The sequence below is a fragment of the Pseudophryne corroboree genome, chromosome 2, assembly GCF_028390025.1.
Source record: "Pseudophryne corroboree isolate aPseCor3 chromosome 2, aPseCor3.hap2, whole genome shotgun sequence".
In the NCBI taxonomy this organism is placed as follows: domain Eukaryota; kingdom Metazoa; phylum Chordata; class Amphibia; order Anura; family Myobatrachidae; genus Pseudophryne; species Pseudophryne corroboree.
Genome location: NC_086445.1, coordinates 185065218 through 185086155, shown reverse-complemented (window position 1 = coordinate 185086155; position 20938 = coordinate 185065218). Strand labels below are relative to the sequence as shown.

Genomic DNA, 20938 nt, shown 5'->3' with positions numbered 1-20938 from the left:
AGTCGATCGCGATCACGATCCGCCGCCCAGCCACCCGAAGCCGCGCCTCTCCTGCCTGCCGCTCTGCCTCCTCAGTCTGGTCTGCGGCAGTGACGGCCGAGTGTATAGCTCAAATCAGGTGCCGGTTCGTTAGCCAATGAGAGCTCGCGGACCGGCACCTGATTTGAGCCATACACGCTGCCGTCGCCGCCGGAGACCGGAGATCAGACTGAGGAGGCAGAGCGGCAGACAGGAGAAGCGCGCGCTGCGCTCTCCACACACAGCACGGTGAGCTCTTCTATGGGGGCATATCTGGCACTGTGGGGGCACATAGCTCAGTGGGGGCATATCTGGCACTGTGGGGTCATATGTGGCACTGGGGGCATATCTGGCTCTGCGGGCACATGGCACTGTGGGGGCATATCTGGCACTGTGGGGGCATATCTGGCACTGTGAGGGCATATCTGGCACTGGGCACATGGCACTGTGGGGGTATATCTGGCACTGTGGGGGCATATCTGGCACTGTGGGGTCATATGTGGCACTGGGGGCATATCTGGCTCTGCGGGCACATGGCATTGTGGGGCATATCTGGCACTGTGGGGGCATATCTGGCACTGTGGGCACATGGCACTGAGGGCATATCTGGCACTGGGCACATGGCACTGTGGGGGCATATCTGGCACTGTGGGGGCATATCTGGCACTGTGGGGTCATATGTGGCACTGGGGGCATATCTGGCTCTGCGGGCACATGGCACTGTGGGGGCATATCTGTAATCTGGCGCTGTGGGGGCATATCTGTAATCTGGCACTGTGGGGGCATATCTGGCACTGTGGGGTCATATGTGGCACTGTGGGGGCATATCTGGCTCTGCGGGCACATGGCACTGTGGGGGCATATATGGCGCTGTGGGGGCATATCTGGCACTGTGGGGGCATATCTGGCACTGTGGGGGCATATCTGGCACTGTGGGGTCATATGTGGCACTGCGGGCACATGGCACTGTGGGGGCATATCTGTAATCTTGCGCTGTGGGGGCATATCTGTAATCTGGCACTGTGGGGGCATATCTGGCACTGTGGGGTCATATGTGGCACTGGGGGCATATCTGGCTCTGCGGGCACATGGCACTGTGGGGGCATATCTGGCACTGTGGGGGCATATCTGTAATCTGGCACTGTGGGGGCATATCTGGCACTGTGGGCACATGGCACTGTGGGGGCATATCTGTATCTGGCACTGTGGGGGCATATCTGGCACTGTGGGCACATGGCACTGTGGGGGCATGTGTATCTGGCACTGTGGGGGCATATCTGGCACTGTGGGCACATGGCACTGTGGGGGCATATCTGTATCTGGCACTGTGGGGGCATATCTGGCACTGTGGGCACATGGCACTGTGGGGGCATGTGTATCTGGCACTGTGGGGGCATGTGTTTGAGGTTTTTACCTGTGGGGGCCAATGTGTTATTTCGTGTGAGGCAGTCATTACACTCTGCGCAGCAAGGCTACGTCCCTTTTTTAAGTTATACCACGCCCACTTTTTGTTATACCACGCCCACTTTTTGTTATGCCACGCCCCTATTCCTCCTAGGTAGATCACAAAAGCTTTTTAGCTTTCAGAGTAGATCACCGACTCCAAAAGTCTGGCCGCCCCTGGTATAAGGGGTCCTACTATTGTGGTGCTGTGCATAATGCGTATAAGGGGTGTATGGTGTGGTAAACTACACTGAAGGTCACGCCCCTTTTGAGTGGCAACACCCGCCTTTTTGAGTGGCCACCCCCTTCCCTTTTCTTAATTACAAACTTCACATTTCCATACCCCCACTTAAAAATTTCCACTTCAACCACTGGTTGTGTGTATTTTAATAGAGAATGATGTACACTTGTATGTTGTTAGAATATTAATTATATTTGTAAGAGCATAGACTAATAAGTGGGGGGAGTCAGGAATAGTAAGGGGAGGAGTCACAGAGGTGGGCCTGTGTGCTTCAAAAATGCCAGGGCCTATTTTTAGTCACAGTCCGGCCCTGCCTGACACTGTGCCGAGCTACACCGGACCAGGCTGCAGAAGGAGGACAGAAACTGCTGCAGATCCAGCCAGCCAGATGGTATGTTAAAGGAGAGTGAGTGAGAAAGTGTACGTGTACTGCATGTGTGTGTTTGTTGGTCTATCTATGTGTGTGTCTACAGTGTGTGTGTGTGTGTGTGTGTGTGTTTGTGTGCATCTACAGTATGTGTGTGTGTCTATACGTGTGTGTGTGTGTGTGTGTGTGTGTGTGTGTGTATCTATGTTTGTATGTGTGGGCGGGGGGGCATAATTTGTAAAGAACAATGGCACTTCTGAGGGCATTATACACTGCTCAAAAAATAAAGGGAACACTAAAATGACACATCCTAGATCTGAATGAATGAAATATTCTTATTAAATACTTTGTTCTTTACATAGTTGAATGTACTGACAACAAAATCACACAAAAATTATCAATGGAAATCAAATTTATTAACCCATGGAGGTCTGGATTTGGAGTCACACTCAAAATTAAAGTGGAAAAACACACTACAGGCTGATCCAACTTTGATGTAATGTCCTTAAAACAAGTCAAAATGAGGCTCAGTAGTGTGTGTGGCCTCCACGTGCCTGTATGACCTTCCTACAACGCCTGGGCATGCTCCTGATGAAGTGGCGGATGGTCTCCTGAGGGATCTCCTCCCAGACCTGGACTAAAGCATCCGCCAACTCCTGGACAGTCTGTGGTGCAACGTGGCGTTGGTGGATGGAGCGAGATATGATGTCCCAGATGTGCTCAATTGGATTCAGGTCTGGGGAAGGGTCGGGCCAGTCCATAGCATCAATGCCTTCGTCTTGCAGGAACTGCTGACACACTCCAGCCACATGAGGTCTAGCATTGTCTTGCATTAGGAGGAACCCAGGGCCAACCGCACCAGCATATGGTCTCACAAGGGGTCTGAGGATCTCCTCTCGGTATCTAATGGCAGTCAGGCTACCTCTGACGAGCACATGGAGGGCTGTGCGGCCCCCCTAAGAAATGCCACCCCACACCATTACTGACCCACTGCCAAACCGGTCATGCTAGAGGATGTTGCAGGCAGCAGAACGTTCTCCTTGGCGTCTCCAGACTCTGTCACGTCTGTCACATGTGCTCAGTGAGAACCTGCTTTCATCTGTGAAGAGCACAGGGCGCCAGTGGCGAATTTGCCAATCTTGGTGTTCTCTGGCAAATGCCAAACGTCCTGCACAGTGTTGGGCTGTAAGTACAACCCCCACCTGTGGACATCGGGCCCTCATACCACCATCATGGAGTCTGTTTCTGATCGTTTGAGTAGACACATGCACATTTGTGGCTTGCTGGAGGTCATTTTGCAGGGCTCTGGCAGTGCTCCTCCTGTTCCTCCTTGCACAAAGGCGGAGGTAGCGGTCCTGCTGCTGGGTTGTTGCCCTCCTACGGCCTCCTCCACTTCTCCTGATGTACTGGCCTGTCTCCTGGTAGCGCCTCCATGCTCTGGACACTACGCTGACAGACACAGCAAACCTTCTTGCCACAGCTCACATTGATGTGCCATCCTGGATGAGCTGCACTACCTGAGCCACTTGTATGGGTTGTAGACTCCGTCTCATGCTACCACTAGAGTGAAATCACTGCCAGCTTTCAAAAGTGACCAAAACATCAGCCAGAAAGCATAGGAGCTGAGAAGTGGTCTGTGGTACAACCTGCAGAACAACTCCTTTATTGGGGGTGTCTTGCTAATTGCCTATAATTTCCACCTGTTGTCTATTCCATGTGCACAACAGCATGTGAAATTGATTGTCAATCAGTGTTGCTTCCTAAGTGTGCCACGCGTAAATTTAGGCATGTTTTTTTTGTTGTTTTTTTGTTGTTTTTTGTGAATTCTGGTATTTATGTGTACATGTTCATGTCCTAGTCTTGGTTTGTGGCAAATTTTTTTTAATGATAATCAATAAAAGTTATATTTTATGTAATATCTTTCAATGAGTGCCCCCCAAAAAACGAGAGTCTCTTTTTCTTCTTTTTTGGTACACTATTGCTTACTCTCAGGGGTGCACCTCCACATGAGTTATTGTTATAGTACCCTTCAGTGAAGGACGTAATTTCAAACTATTGTGGTTTTTCCAATTCATTCAGCGGTATATTATATCTCACCACCTGTGCTCAAGTTTCCCCCATCCCTTTCCCCCCCCCATATTATTGCTTCCTAAGTGGACAGTTTGATTTCACAGAAGTGTGATTGACTTGGAGTTACATTGTGTTGTTTAAGTGTTCCCTTTATTTTTTTGAGCAGTGTGTGTGTGTATATATATATATATATATATATATATATATAAAAACCGGCGCTACTACAGGGGATATTATGTGTATAACCGGCGCTACTACAGGAGCTATTATGCGTATAACTGGCGCTACTACAGGGGCTATTATACGTATAACCAGCTACAGGGACTATTATGTGTATAACCGGCGCTACTGCAGGGACTATTATGTGTATAACCAGCGCCACTATTGGGGACATTATGTGTATAAACAGTAGAGATGAGCGGGTTCGGTTTCTCTGAATCCGAACCCGCCCGAACTTCATGTTTTTTTTCACGGGTCCGAGCGACTCGGATCTTCCCGCCTTGCTCGGTTAACCCGAGCGCGCCCGAACGTCATCATGACGCTGTCGGATTCTCGCGAGGCTCGGATTCTATCGCGAGACTCGGATTCTATATAAGGAGCCGCGCGTCGCCGCCATTTTCACACGTGCATTGAGATTGATAGGGAGAGGACGTGGCTGGCGTCCTCTCCATTTAGATTAGGGTTGAGAGAGAGAGAGAGAGATTGACCTGAGGCTGTGATACTGTAGAAGAGAGTGCAGAGTTTAGTGACTGACGACCACAGTGACCACCAGACAGTGCAGTTGTTTGTTTTATTTAATATATCCGTTCTCTGCCTGAAAAAAACGATACACACAGTGACTCAGTCACATACCATATCTGTGTGCACTGCTCAGCCCAGTGTGCTGCATCAATGTATATATATATCTGACTGTGCTCAGCTCACACAGCTTATAATTGTGGGGGAGACTGGGGAGCACTGCAGTGCCAGTTATAGGTTATAGCAGGAGCCAGGAGTACATAATATTATATTAAAATTAAACAGTGCACACTTTTGCTGCAGGAGTGCCACTGCCAGTGTGACTAGTGACCAGTGACCTGACCACCAGTATATATAATATTAGTAGTATACTATCTCTTTATCAACCAGTCTATATTAGCAGCAGACACAGTACAGTGCGGTAGTTCACGGCTGTGGCTACCTCTGTGTCGGCACTCGGCAGCCCGTCCATAATTGTATATACCACCTAACCGTGGTTTTTTTTTCTTTCTTTATAGTCATACTAGTTACGAGTATACTATCTCTTTATCAACCAGTCTATATTAGCAGCAGACACAGTACAGTGCGGTAGTTCACGGCTGTGGCTACCTCTGTGTCGGCACTCGGCAGCCCGTCCATAATTGTATATACCACCTAACCGTGGTTTTTTTTTCTTTCTTTATACATACATACTAGTTACGAGTATACTATCTCTTTATCAACCAGTCTATATTAGCAGCAGACACAGTACAGTGCGGTAGTTCACGGCTGTGGCTACCTCTGTGTCAGCACTCGGCAGCCCGTCCATAATTGTATATACCACCTAACCGTGGTTTTTTTTTCTTCTTTATACATACATACTAGTTACGAGTATACTATCTCTTTATCAACCAGTCTATATATTAGCAGCAGACACAGTACAGTGCGGTAGTTCACGGCTGTGGCTACCTCTGTGTCGGCACTCGGCAGCCCGTCCATAATTGTGTATACTACCTAACCGTGGTTTTTTTTTCTTTCTTTATACATACATACTAGTTACGAGTATACTATCTCTTTATCAACCAGTCTATATATTAGCAGCAGACACAGTACAGTGCGGTAGTTCACGGCTGTGGCTACCTCTGTGTCGGCACTCGGCAGCCTGTCCATAATTGTATATACCACCTAACCGTGGTTTTTTTTTCTTTCTTTATACATACATACTAGTTACGAGTATACTATCTCTTTATCAACCAGTCTATATTAGCAGCAGACACAGTACAGTGCGGTAGTTCACGGCTGTGGCTACCTCTGTGTCGGCACTCGGCAGCCCGTCCATAATTGTATATACCACCTAACCGTGGTTTTTTTTTCTTTCTTTATACATACATACTAGTTACGAGTATACTATCTCTTTATCAACCAGTCTATATATTAGCAGCAGACACAGTACAGTGCGGTAGTTCACGGCTGTGGCTACCTCTGTGTCGGCACTCGGCAGCCCGTCCATAATTGTATATACCACCTAACCGTGGTTTTTTTTTTTCTTTCTTTATAGTCATACTAGTTACGAGTATACTATCTCTTTATCAACCAGTCTATATTAGCAGCAGACACAGTACAGTGCGGTAGTTCACGGCTGTGGCTACCTCTGTGTCGGCACTCGGCAGCCCGTCCATAATTGTATATACCACCTAACCATGGTTTTTTTTTCTTTCTTTATACATACATACTAGTTACGAGTATACTATCTCTTTATCAACCAGTCTATATATTAGCAGCAGACACAGTACAGTGCGGTAGTTCACGGCTGTGGCTACCTCTGTGTCGGCACTCGGCAGCCCGTCCATAATTGTATATACCACCTAACCGTGGTTTTTTTTTCTTTCTTTATACATACATACTAGTTACGAGTATACTATCTCTTTATCAACCAGTCTATATATTAGCAGCAGACACAGTACAGTGCGGTAGTTCACGGCTGTGGCTACCTCTGTGTCGGCACTCGGCAGCCCGTCCATAATTGTATATACCACCTAACCGTGGTTTTTTTTTTCTTTCTTTATACATACATACTAGTTACGAGTATACTATCTCTTTATCAACCAGTCTATATATTAGCAGCAGACACAGTACAGTGCGGTAGTTCACGGCTGTGGCTACCTCTGTGTCGGCACTCGGCAGCCCGTCCATAATTGTATATACCACCTAACCGTGGTTTTTTTTTCTTTCTTTATACATACATACTAGTTACGAGTATACTATCTCTTTATCAACCAGTCTATATATTAGCAGCAGACACAGTACAGTGCGGTAGTTCACGGCTGTGGCTACCTCTGTGTCGGCACTCGGCAGCCCGTCCATAATTGTATATACCACCTAACCGTGGTTTTTTTTTCTTTCTTTATAGTCATACTAGTTACGAGTATACTATCTCTTTATCAACCAGTCTATATTAGCAGCAGACACAGTACAGTGCGGTAGTTCACGGCTGTGGCTACCTCTGTGTCGGCACTCGGCAGCCCGTCCATAATTGTATATACCACCTAACCGTGGTTTTTTTTTCTTTCTTTATACATACATACTAGTTACGAGTATACTATCTCTTTATCAACCAGTCTATATTAGCAGCAGACACAGTACAGTGCGGTAGTTCACGGCTGTGGCTACCTCTGTGTCGGCACTCGGCAGCCCGTCCATAATTGTATATACCACCTAACCGTGGTTTTTTTTTCTTTCTTTATACATACATACTAGTTACGAGTATACTATCTCTTTATCAACCAGTCTATATATTAGCAGCAGACACAGTACAGTGCGGTAGTTCACGGCTGTGGCTACCTCTGTGTCGGCACTCGGCAGCCCGTCCATAATTGTATATACCACCTAACCGTGGTTTTTTTTTCTTTCTTTATACATACATACTAGTTACGAGTATACTATCTCTTTATCAACCAGTCTATATATTAGCAGCAGACACAGTACAGTGCGGTAGTTCACGGCTGTGGCTACCTCTGTGTCGGCACTCGGCAGCCCGTCCATAATTGTATATACCACCTAACCGTGGTTTTTTTTTCTTTCTTTATACATACATACTAGTTACGAGTATACTATCTCTTTATCAACCAGTCTATATATTAGCAGCAGACACAGTACAGTGCGGTAGTTCACGGCTGTGGCTACCTCTGTGTCGGCACTCGGCAGCCCGTCCATAATTGTATATACCACCTAACCGTGGTTTTTTTTTCTTTCTTTATACATACATACTAGTTACGAGTATACTATCTCTTTATCAACCAGTCTATATATTAGCAGCAGACACAGTACAGTGCGGTAGTTCACGGCTGTGGCTACCTCTGTGTCGGCACTCGGCAGCCCGTCCATAATTGTATATACCACCTAACCGTGGTTTTTTTTTCTTTCTTTATAGTCATACTAGTTACGAGTATACTATCTCTTTATCAACCAGTCTATATTAGCAGCAGACACAGTACAGTGCGGTAGTTCACGGCTGTGGCTACCTCTGTGTCGGCACTCGGCAGCCCGTCCATAATTGTATATACCACCTAACCGTGGTTTTTTTTTCTTTCTTTATACATACATACTAGTTACGAGTATACTATCTCTTTATCAACCAGTCTATATTAGCAGCAGACACAGTACAGTGCGGTAGTTCACGGCTGTGGCTACCTCTGTGTCGGCACTCGGCAGCCCGTCCATAATTGTATATACCACCTAACCGTGGTTTTTTTTTCTTTCTTTATACATACATACTAGTTACGAGTATACTATCTCTTTATCAACCAGTCTATATATTAGCAGCAGACACAGTACAGTGCGGTAGTTCACGGCTGTGGCTACCTCTGTGTCGGCACTCGGCAGCCCGTCCATAATTGTATATACCACCTAACCGTGGTTTTTTTTTCTTTCTTTATACATACATACTAGTTACGAGTATACTATCTCTTTATCAACCAGTCTATATATTAGCAGCAGACACAGTACAGTGCGGTAGTTCACGGCTGTGGCTACCTCTGTGTCGGCACTCGGCAGCCCGTCCATAATTGTATATACCACCTAACCGTGGTTTTTTTTTCTTCTTTATACATACATACTACTACGACATCTCTTTATCAACCAGTCTATATTAGCAGCAGACACAGTACAGTACGGTAGTTCACGGCTGTGGCTACCTCTGTGTCTGCACTCGGCAGGCAGTCCATAATTGTATACTAGTATCCATCTCCATTGTTTACCTGAGGTGCCTTTTAGTTGTGCCTATTAAAATATGGAGAACAAAAATGTTGAGGTTCCAAAATTAGGGAAAGATCAAGATCCACTTCCACCTCGTGCTGAAGCTGCTGCCACTAGTCATGGCCGAGACGATGAAATGCCAGCAACGTCGTCTGCCAAGGCCGATGCCCAATGTCATAGTACAGAGCATGTCAAATCCAAAACACCAAATATCAGAAAAAAAAGGACTCAAAAACCTAAAATAAAATTGTCGGAGGAGAAGCGTAAACTTGCCAATATGCCATTTACGACACGGAGTGGCAAGGAACGGCTGAGGCCCTGGCCTATGTTCATGGCTAGTGGTTCAGCTTCACATGAGGATGGAAGCACTCAGCCTCTCGCTAGAAAAATGAAAAGACTCAAGCTGGCAAAAGCAGCACAGCAAAGAACTGTGCATTCTTCGAAATCCCAAATCCACAAGGAGAGTCCAATTGTGTCGGTTGCGATGCCTGACCTTCCCAACACTGGACGTGAAGAGCATGCGCCTTCCACCATTTGCACGCCCCCTGCAAGTGCTGGAAGGAGCACCCGCAGTCCAGTTCCTGATAGTCAGATTGAAGATGTCAGTGTTGAAGTACACCAGGATGAGGAGGATATGGGTGTTGCTGGCGCTGGGGAGGAAATTGACCAGGAGGATTCTGATGGTGAGGTGGTTTGTTTAAGTCAGGCACCCGGGGAGACACCTGTTGTCCGTGGGAGGAATATGGCCGTTGACATGCCAGGTGAAAATACCAAAAAAATCAGCTCTTCGGTGTGGAGGTATTTCACCAGAAATGCGGACAACAGGTGTCAAGCCGTGTGTTCCCTTTGTCAAGCTGTAATAAGTAGGGGTAAGGACGTTAACCACCTCGGAACATCCTCCATTATACGTCACCTGCAGCGCATTCATAATAAGTCAGTGACAAGTTCAAAAACTTTGGGTGACAGCGGAAGCAGTCCACTGACCAGTAAATCCCTTCCTCTTGTAACCAAGCTCACGCAAACCACCCCACCAACTCCCTCAGTGTCAATTTCCTCCTTCCCCAGGAATGCCAATAGTCCTGCAGGCCATGTCACTGGCAATTCTGACGATTCCTCTCCTGCCTGGGATTCCTCCGATGCATCCTTGCGTGTAACGCCTACTGCTGCTGGCGCTGCTGTTGTTGCTGCTGGGAGTCGATGGTCATCCCAGAGGGGAAGTCGTAAGCCCACTTGTACTACTTCCAGTAAGCAATTGACTGTTCAACAGTCCTTTGCGAGGAAGATGAAATATCACAGCAGTCATCCTGCTGCAAAGCGGATAACTGAGGCCTTGACAACTATGTTGGTGTTAGACGTGCGTCCGGTATCCGCCGTTAGTTCACAGGGAACTAGACAATTTATTGAGGCAGTGTGCCCCCGTTACCAAATACCATCTAGGTTCCACTTCTCTAGGCAGGCGATACCGAGAATGTACACGGACGTCAGAAAAAGACTCACCAGTGTCCTAAAAAATGCAGTTGTACCCAATGTCCACTTAACCACGGACATGTGGACAAGTGGAGCAGGGCAGGGTCAGGACTATATGACTGTGACAGCCCACTGGGTAGATGTATGGACTCCCGCCGCAAGAACAGCAGCGGCGGCACCAGTAGCAGCATCTCGCAAACGCCAACTCTTTCCTAGGCAGGCTACGCTTTGTATCACCGCTTTCCAGAATACGCACACAGCTGAAAACCTCTTACGGCAACTGAGGAAGATCATCGCGGAATGGCTTACCCCAATTGGACTCTCCTGTGGATTTGTGGCATCGGACAACGCCAGTAATATTGTGTGTGCATTAAATATGGGCAAATTCCAGCACGTCCCATGTTTTGCACATACCTTGAATTTGGTGGTGCAGAATTTTTTTAAAAACGACAGGGGCGTGCAAGAGATGCTGTCGGTGGCCAGAAGAATTGCGGGACACTTTCGGCGTACAGGCACCACGTACAGAAGACTGGAGCACCACCAAAAACTACTGAACCTGCCCTGCCATCATCTGAAGCAAGAAGTGGTAACGAGGTGGAATTCAACCCTCTATATGCTTCAGAGGTTGGAGGAGCAGCAAAAGGCCATTCAAGCCTATACAATTGAGCACGATATAGTAGGTGGAATGCACCTGTCTCAGGCGCAGTGGAGAATGATTTCAACGTTGTGCAAGGTTCTGATGCCCTTTGAACTTGCCACACGTGAAGTCAGTTCAGACACTGCCAGCCTGAGTCAGGTCATTCCCCTCATCAGGCTTTTGCAGAAGAAGCTGGAGACATTGAAGGAGGAGCTAACACGGAGCGATTCCGCTAGGCATGTGGGACTTGTGGATGGAGCCCTTAATTCGCTTAACAAGGATTCACGGGTGGTCAATCTGTTGAAATCAGAGCACTACATTTTGGCCACCGTGCTCGATCCTAGATTTAAAGCCTACCTTGGATCTCTCTTTCCGGCAGACACAAGTCTGCTGGGGTTGAAAGACCTGCTGGTGACAAAATTGTCAAGTCAAGCGGAACGCGACCTGTCAACATCTCCTCCTTCACATTCTCCCGCAACTGGGGGTGCGAGGAAAAGGCTCAGAATTCCGAGCCCACCCGCTGGTGGTGATGCAGGGCAGTCTGGAGCGACTGCTGATGCTGACATCTGGTCCGGACTGAAGGACCTGACAACGATTACGGACATGTCGTCTACTGTCACTGCATATGATTCTCTCAACATTGATAGAATGGTGGAGGATTATATGAGTGACCGCATCCAAGTAGGCACGTCACACAGTCCGTACTTATACTGGCAGGAAAAAGAGGCAATTTGGAGGCCCTTGCACAAACTGGCTTTATTCTACCTAAGTTGCCCTCCCACAAGTGTGTACTCCGAAAGAGTGTTTAGTGCCGCCGCTCACCTTGTCAGCAATCGGCGTACGAGGTTACATCCAGAAAATGTGGAGAAGATGATGTTCATTAAAATGAATTATAATCAATTCCTCCGCGGAGACATTGACCAGCAGCAATTGCCTCCACAAAGTACACAGGGAGCTGAGATGGTGGATTCCAGTGGGGACGAATTGATAATCTGTGAGGAGGGGGATGTACACGGTGATATATCGGAGGGTGATGATGAGGTGGACATCTTGCCTCTGTAGAGCCAGTTTGTGCAAGGAGAGATTAATTGCTTCTTTTTTGGGGGGGGTCCAAACCAACCCGTCATATCAGTCACAGTCGTGTGGCAGACCCTGTCACTGAAATGATGGGTTGGTTAAAGTGTGCATGTCCTGTTTTGTTTATACAACATAAGGGTGGGTGGGAGGGCCCAAGGACAATTCCATCTTGCACCTCTTTTTTCTTTTCTTTTTCTTTGCATCATGTGCTGATTGGGGAGGGTTTTTTGGAAGGGACATCCTGCGTGACACTGCAGTGCCACTCCTAAATGGGCCCGGTGTTTGTGTCGGCCACTAGGGTCGCTAATCTTACTCACACAGTCAGCTACCTCATTGCGCCTCTTTTTTTCTTTGCGTCATGTGCTGTTTGGGGAGGGTTTTTTGGAAGGGACATCCTGCGTGACACTGCAGTGCCACTCCTAGATGGGCCCGGTGTTTGTGTCGGCCACTAGGGTCGCTAATCTTACTCACACAGCTACCTCATTGCGCCTCTTTTTTTCTTTGCGTCATGTGCTGTTTGGGGAGGGTTTTTTGGAAGGGCCATCCTGCGTGACACTGCAGTGCCACTCCTAGATGGGCCCGGTGTTTGTGTCGGCCACTAGGGTCGCTAATCTTACTCACACAGCTACCTCATTGCGCCTCTTTTTTTCTTTGCGTCATGTGCTGTTTGGGGAGGGTTTTTTGGAAGGGCCATCCTGCGTGACACTGCAGTGCCACTCCTAGATGGGCCCGGTGTTTGTGTCGGCCACTAGGGTCGCTAATCTTACTCACACAGCTACCTCATTGCGCCTCTTTTTTTCTTTGCGTCATGTGCTGTTTGGGGAGGGTTTTTTGGAAGGGACATCCTGCGTGACACTGCAGTGCCACTCCTAGATGGGCCTGGTGTTTGTGTCGGCCACTAGGGTCGCTTATCTTACTCACACAGCGACCTCGGTGCAAATTTTAGGACTAAAAATAATATTGTGAGGTGTGAGGTATTCAGAATAGACTGAAAATGAGTGTAAATTATGGTTTTTGAGGTTAATAATACTTTGGGATCAAAATGACCCCCAAATTCTATGATTTAAGCTGTTTTTTAGTGTTTTTTGAAAAAAACACCCGAATCCAAAACACACCCGAATCCGACAAAAAAAATTCGGTGAGGTTTTGCCAAAACGCGTTCGAACCCAAAACACGGCCGCGGAACCGAACCCAAAACCAAAACACAAAACCCGAAAAATTTCAGGCGCTCATCTCTAATAAACAGCAGTACTAGGTGCAGGGTAATGTGAATAAAATTGTGCTGCTGTGTGGCGTAATTTGAAATGGGGGTACTATTGTGTGGTTACGCCCTTTCCTTGTGAGACCACACCCCTTGTTTGCAGCACGCTGTTCCTCTGTAAAATATGAAAGGGCGCAAATTTATAGTTTTGGAGGGGGGCGCCGAACACCCTACCACCGGCCCTGCATATACACTCCTAAAGCTGGGTACACACTTGTCTAATCCTTCGGGGAGCCAACTCCAGACCAGACTGTTGACACAATCCTACTGTAGACTTAAGCTGGATACACACTAATATTATCTGTCCAATATTTCTGGTTGGAGCAAAAATCTGGTAATGTATGGGAGCAAATAACAATCAACCATTTGCTCCCAAAAGCCGGAAAATTTGTTTAATCAAATGGATTTAACCAATATGAGTGAATGTCAATTTTGTCTGTTTTCCAGTGTTTGGGAACAAATGGTCAATTATCATTTGCTCCCATACATTACCAGATTTGTGTTCTAACCAGAAAGATTGGACAGATAATCTTATAGTGTGTATCCAGTTTAGAGCAGGATACACACTATAAGATGTGTCCAGATTGTCTGGTTATAACAAAAATCTGGTAATTCCTGGGAGCAGATGACAACTGACCATTTGCTCCCAAACACTGGAAAACAGACAGAAATGGTTATTCAGACAAATTGGTTGAATCTGTTTTGATTTAACCAATTTATCTGAACAACCATCTTTGTCTGTTTTCTGGATTCTGGGAGCAAATGGATGACTGTCATTTGCTTCCAGACATTTGCAGATTTTTTTTCCAACCAGTCAGATTGGACAGATAATCTTATAATGTGTATCCAGATACAGTGGCCATATAGTTGACAGACACACCTAACAACCTATACATTGCAACCATTCAGGAAATTGCTTTAGTTTTAGGAACTGTGCACAGTGACAACATTGCTGGTTGCCATGGTGCAGTTTTTGTTGTACAGTTACTTGTATATCTGTTGACTCTGCCATCCCTACCCCCATTGTAGTCTATGCTATGTCACAGAATTAAGATGCAATAATTTTGTATAAAACATAAATAAAACATTGTAAAATAAGGAAACGTAACCATGTTAAGGAAACTGTAAAACAAACTGTATGGTTATTTTATTTTTCTGTTCAGCAGTGAGTTCAGCCAAGCAAAATAACTTTCATAGCGTCCGTGTTTTTTTTTTGTTTGTTTCTCTGTGCAGTAGACAAGAGAATGGGTAACTGTCAGCCTGCTGTGCAAGGTTAATGTTTTTTAATACAAACTGCAATTCTGAAATCCATACGTTGGATTTTTGAAGGCAAAATTAAAAAATTTTTTTTAAAGGACTCTACAAAATAGGGGATGATGCAGAGTTAAATGCATATCCGTTTTGCAGGCAGCCCTTGTATGTTTTCGCACTGCGCTTACTTCGTATACATGTTCATACTTACAGGTGATTCAGAGTCGTACTTAGCTTACGTCTCACTTGCAACTGAAGGGGCATAACTGTGCGTGCATGCAAGCTAGGTTTAGTACGGTCATGCCGACGGACTTGACAACTGCGTTGATTTGGGCATAAGGATAATGATGCCTGTTTTCAGATGGGTCTCTTGCAGAAAGGATAGGGATAAGTGCGCACATATAATGATGGCTATTTAACCTAGCATATGGAGAGGCACAGCCTGGTCACATAGATGCAGACAACACAACGTGCAGGCAAATATCATCTACATTTTTCCATTTGACTGTAATGCTATTGTAATTGTGGCTGGCTTGCGTTCAGCTATGCATTAGTTCCTTTGTGTGATCATTTACTGAAGTTCATTTACCAAGTTACTGTTTGCTACAGACCAGACTGGTGCACTTTATTCTGATAATTTATGGATATAGCCTAGCATTATTTAGGCTTTGCATTTGTGTACTTGTTACTTTCTCATAGTATGACTAGAGTAATATTAATTAATGTCGTCTTCTATTTTAGGAAGAAGCCCGGTATGTTTCCAGTCCTTTAGCAATGCTAACTGCTGCCTGCAACAAGTTTGGGGGGTCAAGTCCTATTAGGGATTCTCCATCGTCCTTAAAATCAGGAGTAAAAAAGACCTACAACCTAAATAATGATTTCAGTGCCACTAAATTGATGGGGGATGGATACTCCTCTACATATTTGGGAGGAAATTTATTGACACCATGTGGGACACCACCTGCTCCTTCAACTTATGGGAGTGAATATGGTTCCTTCACTCATTCTTTCCCCACTTCCTCAGGATGTCAAGAACCTAAGAGTCTCTCGTCAGCCGATTGTGTTCCAGGAGTCTATACTTCTTTAGATGTAGGACATCCTTATAGTTCATGGTACAAAACTGGAATCCACCACCCATCAATATCTGGTTCACCCCCTGGCACAGGAGGATCATGGTGGGACATGCATCCAAATAGTAACTGGCTTGGCAACCAATCGCAACCAGAAGGCCTGACTGCATCTATGCCACCTGTATCAAGTCCAGGAGGTATGAGTAACCAGTATAGCACTGAATACACCACTCTGACATCAGCAAACTACCCCTCTGTGGGTTTTCCATCCATATCGCCCTCCTCAAGCCCCTCTCCGACTGCCCATTTGCTGTCACCCTCTCAGCACTCCTTGGGTCCTGACATGTACAAGCCAAAGCTTCTGACTGCTAACCCCTTGCTTGAGGCACCAGGGCCACTAAAGCCCCAAAGAGCATCATCTTATGGAAATAATGGACGTCCTTCATGCGACTGCCCAAACTGTCAGGAGCTGGAGAGATTAGGTGCATCTGCAGCAAGCCTGAAGAGGAAGCCGGTGCACAGCTGCCACATTCCAGGCTGTGGTAAGGTGTATGGTAAAGCATCGCACCTCAAAGCTCATCTTCGATGGCACACAGGAGAAAGGCCGTTCGTCTGCAACTGGCTCTTTTGTGGCAAACGTTTCACACGTAGTGATGAGCTTGAACGCCATGTACGTACCCACACACGTGAGAAGAAATTCACATGCCCCCTCTGTGCTAAAAGATTCACGCGTAGCGATCACCTGAGCAAGCACCAGCGCAGTCATGTCGAACAAAATGTAGCAAAGGAAGGTGGCGTTCAAGGAGATGGTGAAGGAGTAGTTGTAGAGGGCCCTGAAGAAGAAGGACCAGGGGCAACAGAGGGATCTCCTGTTGGTGCTAGCCAAGATAGAGCCTCAAGTAGTCCAGGGCAGGGTGGGTTACTAGAGATATGAAAAGGACAACTAAAACAACTCCTAATTAGTTGCCTGGTGCTGAAGAATCCCAAGAACTGCTGTAGCAGTGTAGTGCAATCTGTCCCATCTATGTAAATGAAGATCCATTCCAAAACTGCTGTGGCTCCCAGAAACTTTTTGCTGAGTCTATTCTATGGCAAACATCTTATTTTAATTTGATCTCATCAGTTGAAACATGAAGTTTAACGACAGTGAGTTCCTTTCCCTATTTTTAAAGCATTCTGAACAGCAGGTATAACAAAGACATCAGATCACTGACTTAAAACCCTGGGAAATTATTATTTTAAAAGTGCTAAGTAACCCATTAACTTTTCCTTCTCTTACCACGGTGACTGTTTTTGTTGTACTTTTTCTTTTTCGTTTGGATCATCCCCTGTCTGCTCTGCAAAGATTTGACTTGGAACTTATGCATGCAGTTCATGTCTACCGCTCGGTGATCATGAAGAGATCTGTGATATGACATTGGTCATACAAATGAGCAAACACCTTTGAAAGAGTAGTCCAGGCTACTGTAGCTATTCTCTGGCAGTATTGCGCCATTTTATGTTGAAGCCAGTAGGTTTCCTGGTGCCATTTTATCTCCTTTGCACTTTTGCAGATTGCACTGAGAACTCACAGACTTACTGTAGATGGACAAAAGACCGGTCACATGACTGAGCTGAGCTAATTATTTCTATTGGAATTTTATAAAGAGTTTAGTTTTGATAATTTTATTAAGAAAATCAACAAACACTTCCACACAAAGTGATCATCTTAAAGTATCGGTAGCTCGAATGTCATTCATTTTCATGGTGTTTGTTTAGTTCTGCAAGGGAAGGAGATTGGCTGGCATACCCTTAAACCTTTATTTTTTATTTATGTGTTTAACATTTTTGTGGACTCTACAGGTTTTCATGAAGCAATGACATCAATGAGGTATGGCTAGGGCCTCTTGTATCAGTGACTGGATTCTAGTGAAGTGATAGGCCGAAAGTATGTTTAATCTGCAAATGACTAACCATTATGCTATAAGCAAACATTTACACATTATTCTTCTGAAACTATTTAACGAGATCTTTAAAGCCTGTGTAAGTCCTATTAAAACCTCCCAATTTGTCCTGCAGATCAGGACTTTGGTTTAGAATCAGGAGAATTATGAGACACATAGAATGAGATGTGTAGCTGATGGTTACCCACTCAATGTCGCAGGTATAAGTGTCAATTGCAAGTGGAATTGAAGGAGTGTCTATAAGAAAGAAGTTAGAGGCATGGCATGTTGTGATAATGACCACACCTCTTCCTGCGTGCATGTCCAATTAGGAGTAATGAAAAGCTGGGAGGTATACAAATAATAATAATAATAATAAAAAAAATAAACCTTAAAGTGGAACAAAATTAAAACCTAATTTTAAATGTATTAATACATTTTGTGAATTTAGAAAGAAGTATTTTTAGACTTATTTTCTAGCAACTGGGTTGCTGTATCAATTCCTCACAAAAAAGGGGGAGATTTATCAAACCTTCTAAAGACAGATGTAGAAGTTGCCCACACTGATTCTACCTACCATTTTATAGAATGTACTAGATAAATTATAGCTAAAATCTGACTGGTTGCTATGGGCAACTACTACACCTGTCCTCTTTAGAAGATTTGATACATCTCCCCCCAAAAAGAGCAGGAAACACAAGTCTCTAAGTCAGAGGTTCTCAAACTCGGTCCTCGGGGGCACACACAGTGTATGTTTTGCAGGTAACCCAGCAGGTGCACAGGTGTATTAATTACTCACTGACACATTTTAAAAGGTCCACATGTGGAGCTAATTATTTCACTTGCGATTCTGTGAGGAAACCTGCAAAACATGCACTGTGTGTGCCCCCGAGGACCGAGTTTGAGAACCTCTGCTCTAAGTAAAGGAAATGCTCTATTTTGAAAGCATATTCAAGAAAATCCCTGTAATCCTAATTAGTAGATAAAAGGACAGTTTCTTTATTGATCCAAGTCAGTGACCACGTTTAATAAATTATTTGCTGAATAAACAGAACTAGGTGCAGTTATGGGAAAGTAATAGTTCTATTCTTTCATATATGACATATGCAAATAGTTCTAGTTACACTTCATCAGTACTATCACACAGACACGTTTCACTCCAGCTCTGAGCACTACCATTCTAAAGCACACATGTGACACCACCCTAATAGTTGAAGCATTCAGGGGAGATGTATCAACATTTCAAGAGAGAAAGTGGGGAAGTTGCCCATAGCAACCAGTTTCTAGCGATCATTCATCTAGCACAGTTTATAAAATGACAGCAGCTGATTGGTTGTCATGGGCAACTTCTTCTTTTTCTCTCTCTGTTTGATACATCTTACCTTTTGTGTTGGTGATAAGGTTGCTGTTCCCATGTATATGAGGATTCATCTGCATGATCATTTGTTGCCTTACTCATCCCTACAAAGATAAGAATAATGGCTGTAGTGGCACCTGGAAAATACACGAGTCCAATTTCTATTTGGTGGTCAGTTCCCCTTCATTAGTGTAACTACAGCTACATTACATATCCCATGCATGCTTGTATGTATGACACAAGCCCACAGGAGTCATGTAACAAAGTTAATAGCCAAGATAATTGTATAAATGTTGGCTACTTCTACATAAGCCTAAATAAACTTGTAGGGAACTGGGCTATTTCTCAGTATAATGAGAACAGCAAATAGTGATGGTCTCTAAACCCAATAATCACTAGGATATACGAGCTGAGCAAGAGCCCTTCCACTCACAGAGGATGGAATTAATGACAGTCAGTAAAAGGAAATGTGTCTACAATGCATTATCTTGTCCTTCCAGTGGTGTGGTCACAGCATTCGCTCTCAGCATAGCTAAGCCACATCTCAGTGCTAAAGAGCTTGTCATGCATTGATAGCACAAATAGATCATTTATGTCAACACATGGTGGATAGATGGGCCATATTCAATAAAGAAAAAGGCTTTTTCTAGAGGATGCAATACTATTATAATGCAGTTCTAAAGTACCATTTGATGGCAAATAGTGCAACAGATCATACTCCATTTCCCATATTTTTCCTTAAAATTAACATATAATAATCACACTTTCATTTTTTTTTACAAGTGGTGGTTATTTTATGATATATTTATGCCCTTAGAATAATACATTATTGGTTATACCTATTGGTTGGATCACTGTAAAAGGCCACTAATAATATATTTATTATGCATTGTTTTAAAATGTGGGTTCTTAGCTTGCAGGTTGTGACCCAAAATGTGACTCCGTGCCTCTTATAGCTGAATTGCCACCTGCATAAAATTAGAATAACACCCCCGTCCTCTTGCAGCAGCCATTTACCACAAGGCCCCTCCATTACAGCCACAGACGAGGACTACAGTCTCTTAATAAATCTTGTTCGCGTGTCTCCGGCTTACACATCCCATTTACATTTGGTGACTGAGCTACACTGATTTGCTATTTTTGTAAAATGGTGGCTGGAAAAAATGGCTGCATGTAGCAGGCTTCTAGGTTCCACTTAATGGGAGAAGAACATTGCTAAACTCTTGTGTACGTGGTAGTGCAGCAGTAAGTGTCAGCAAAATGAATATACTGTACTTAATGTGTAGCATATAATAAATTAATAGTCCTAACCTGAACCTGGGATACTGAAGCCTAGGGGAAAATCCTTGAGGTCGTGAAAGTCGTGAGGTTCTGGTGCCAACTCTCAATGGTAATACAGTGTGTGTTATCACAGCAGGGTCTTCTTTCCTACCATGATTTCTAGTGTAAACTTTATTTGTCTTTGAGTAACCAATCACTACAAGCAAGGAGGATGCCAGCAATGATTTGGTCCAGTTCTGTTACCAGCTCGTTGCTATGAGAGTCACCAGCTCTTTAAGAACTGCTGCATGGCACGTTAAGCTATAGGTGTCTATTTACTAAGCCTTGAATGGAGATAAAGAGGACGGAGATAAAGTACCAGCCAATCAGCTCCTTACTGCCATGTCACAGGCTGGGTTTGAAAAATAACAGTTAGGAGCTGATTGGCTGGTACCTTATCCTCTGTCCTCTTTATCGCCATTCAAGGCTTAGTAAATAGACACCTATAGCTTAACGTGCCATGCAG

General features: G+C 45.0%; 1 protein-coding gene across 1 annotated transcript in view; it reads left to right on the top strand.

Moving 5' to 3' along the window:
• Positions 1 to 20719, top strand: part of SP7 (Sp7 transcription factor) — a 29145-nt gene extending 8426 nt beyond the window's left edge. The window contains exon 2 of the mRNA XM_063952116.1: positions 15545 to 20719. Coding sequence (XP_063808186.1) covers positions 15545 to 16807 — 1263 coding nt within the window. The 3' untranslated portion in view covers positions 16808 to 20719. The remainder of the gene's footprint in view (positions 1 to 15544) is intronic.
• The last annotated feature ends 219 nt before the right edge of the window (positions 20720 to 20938 follow it).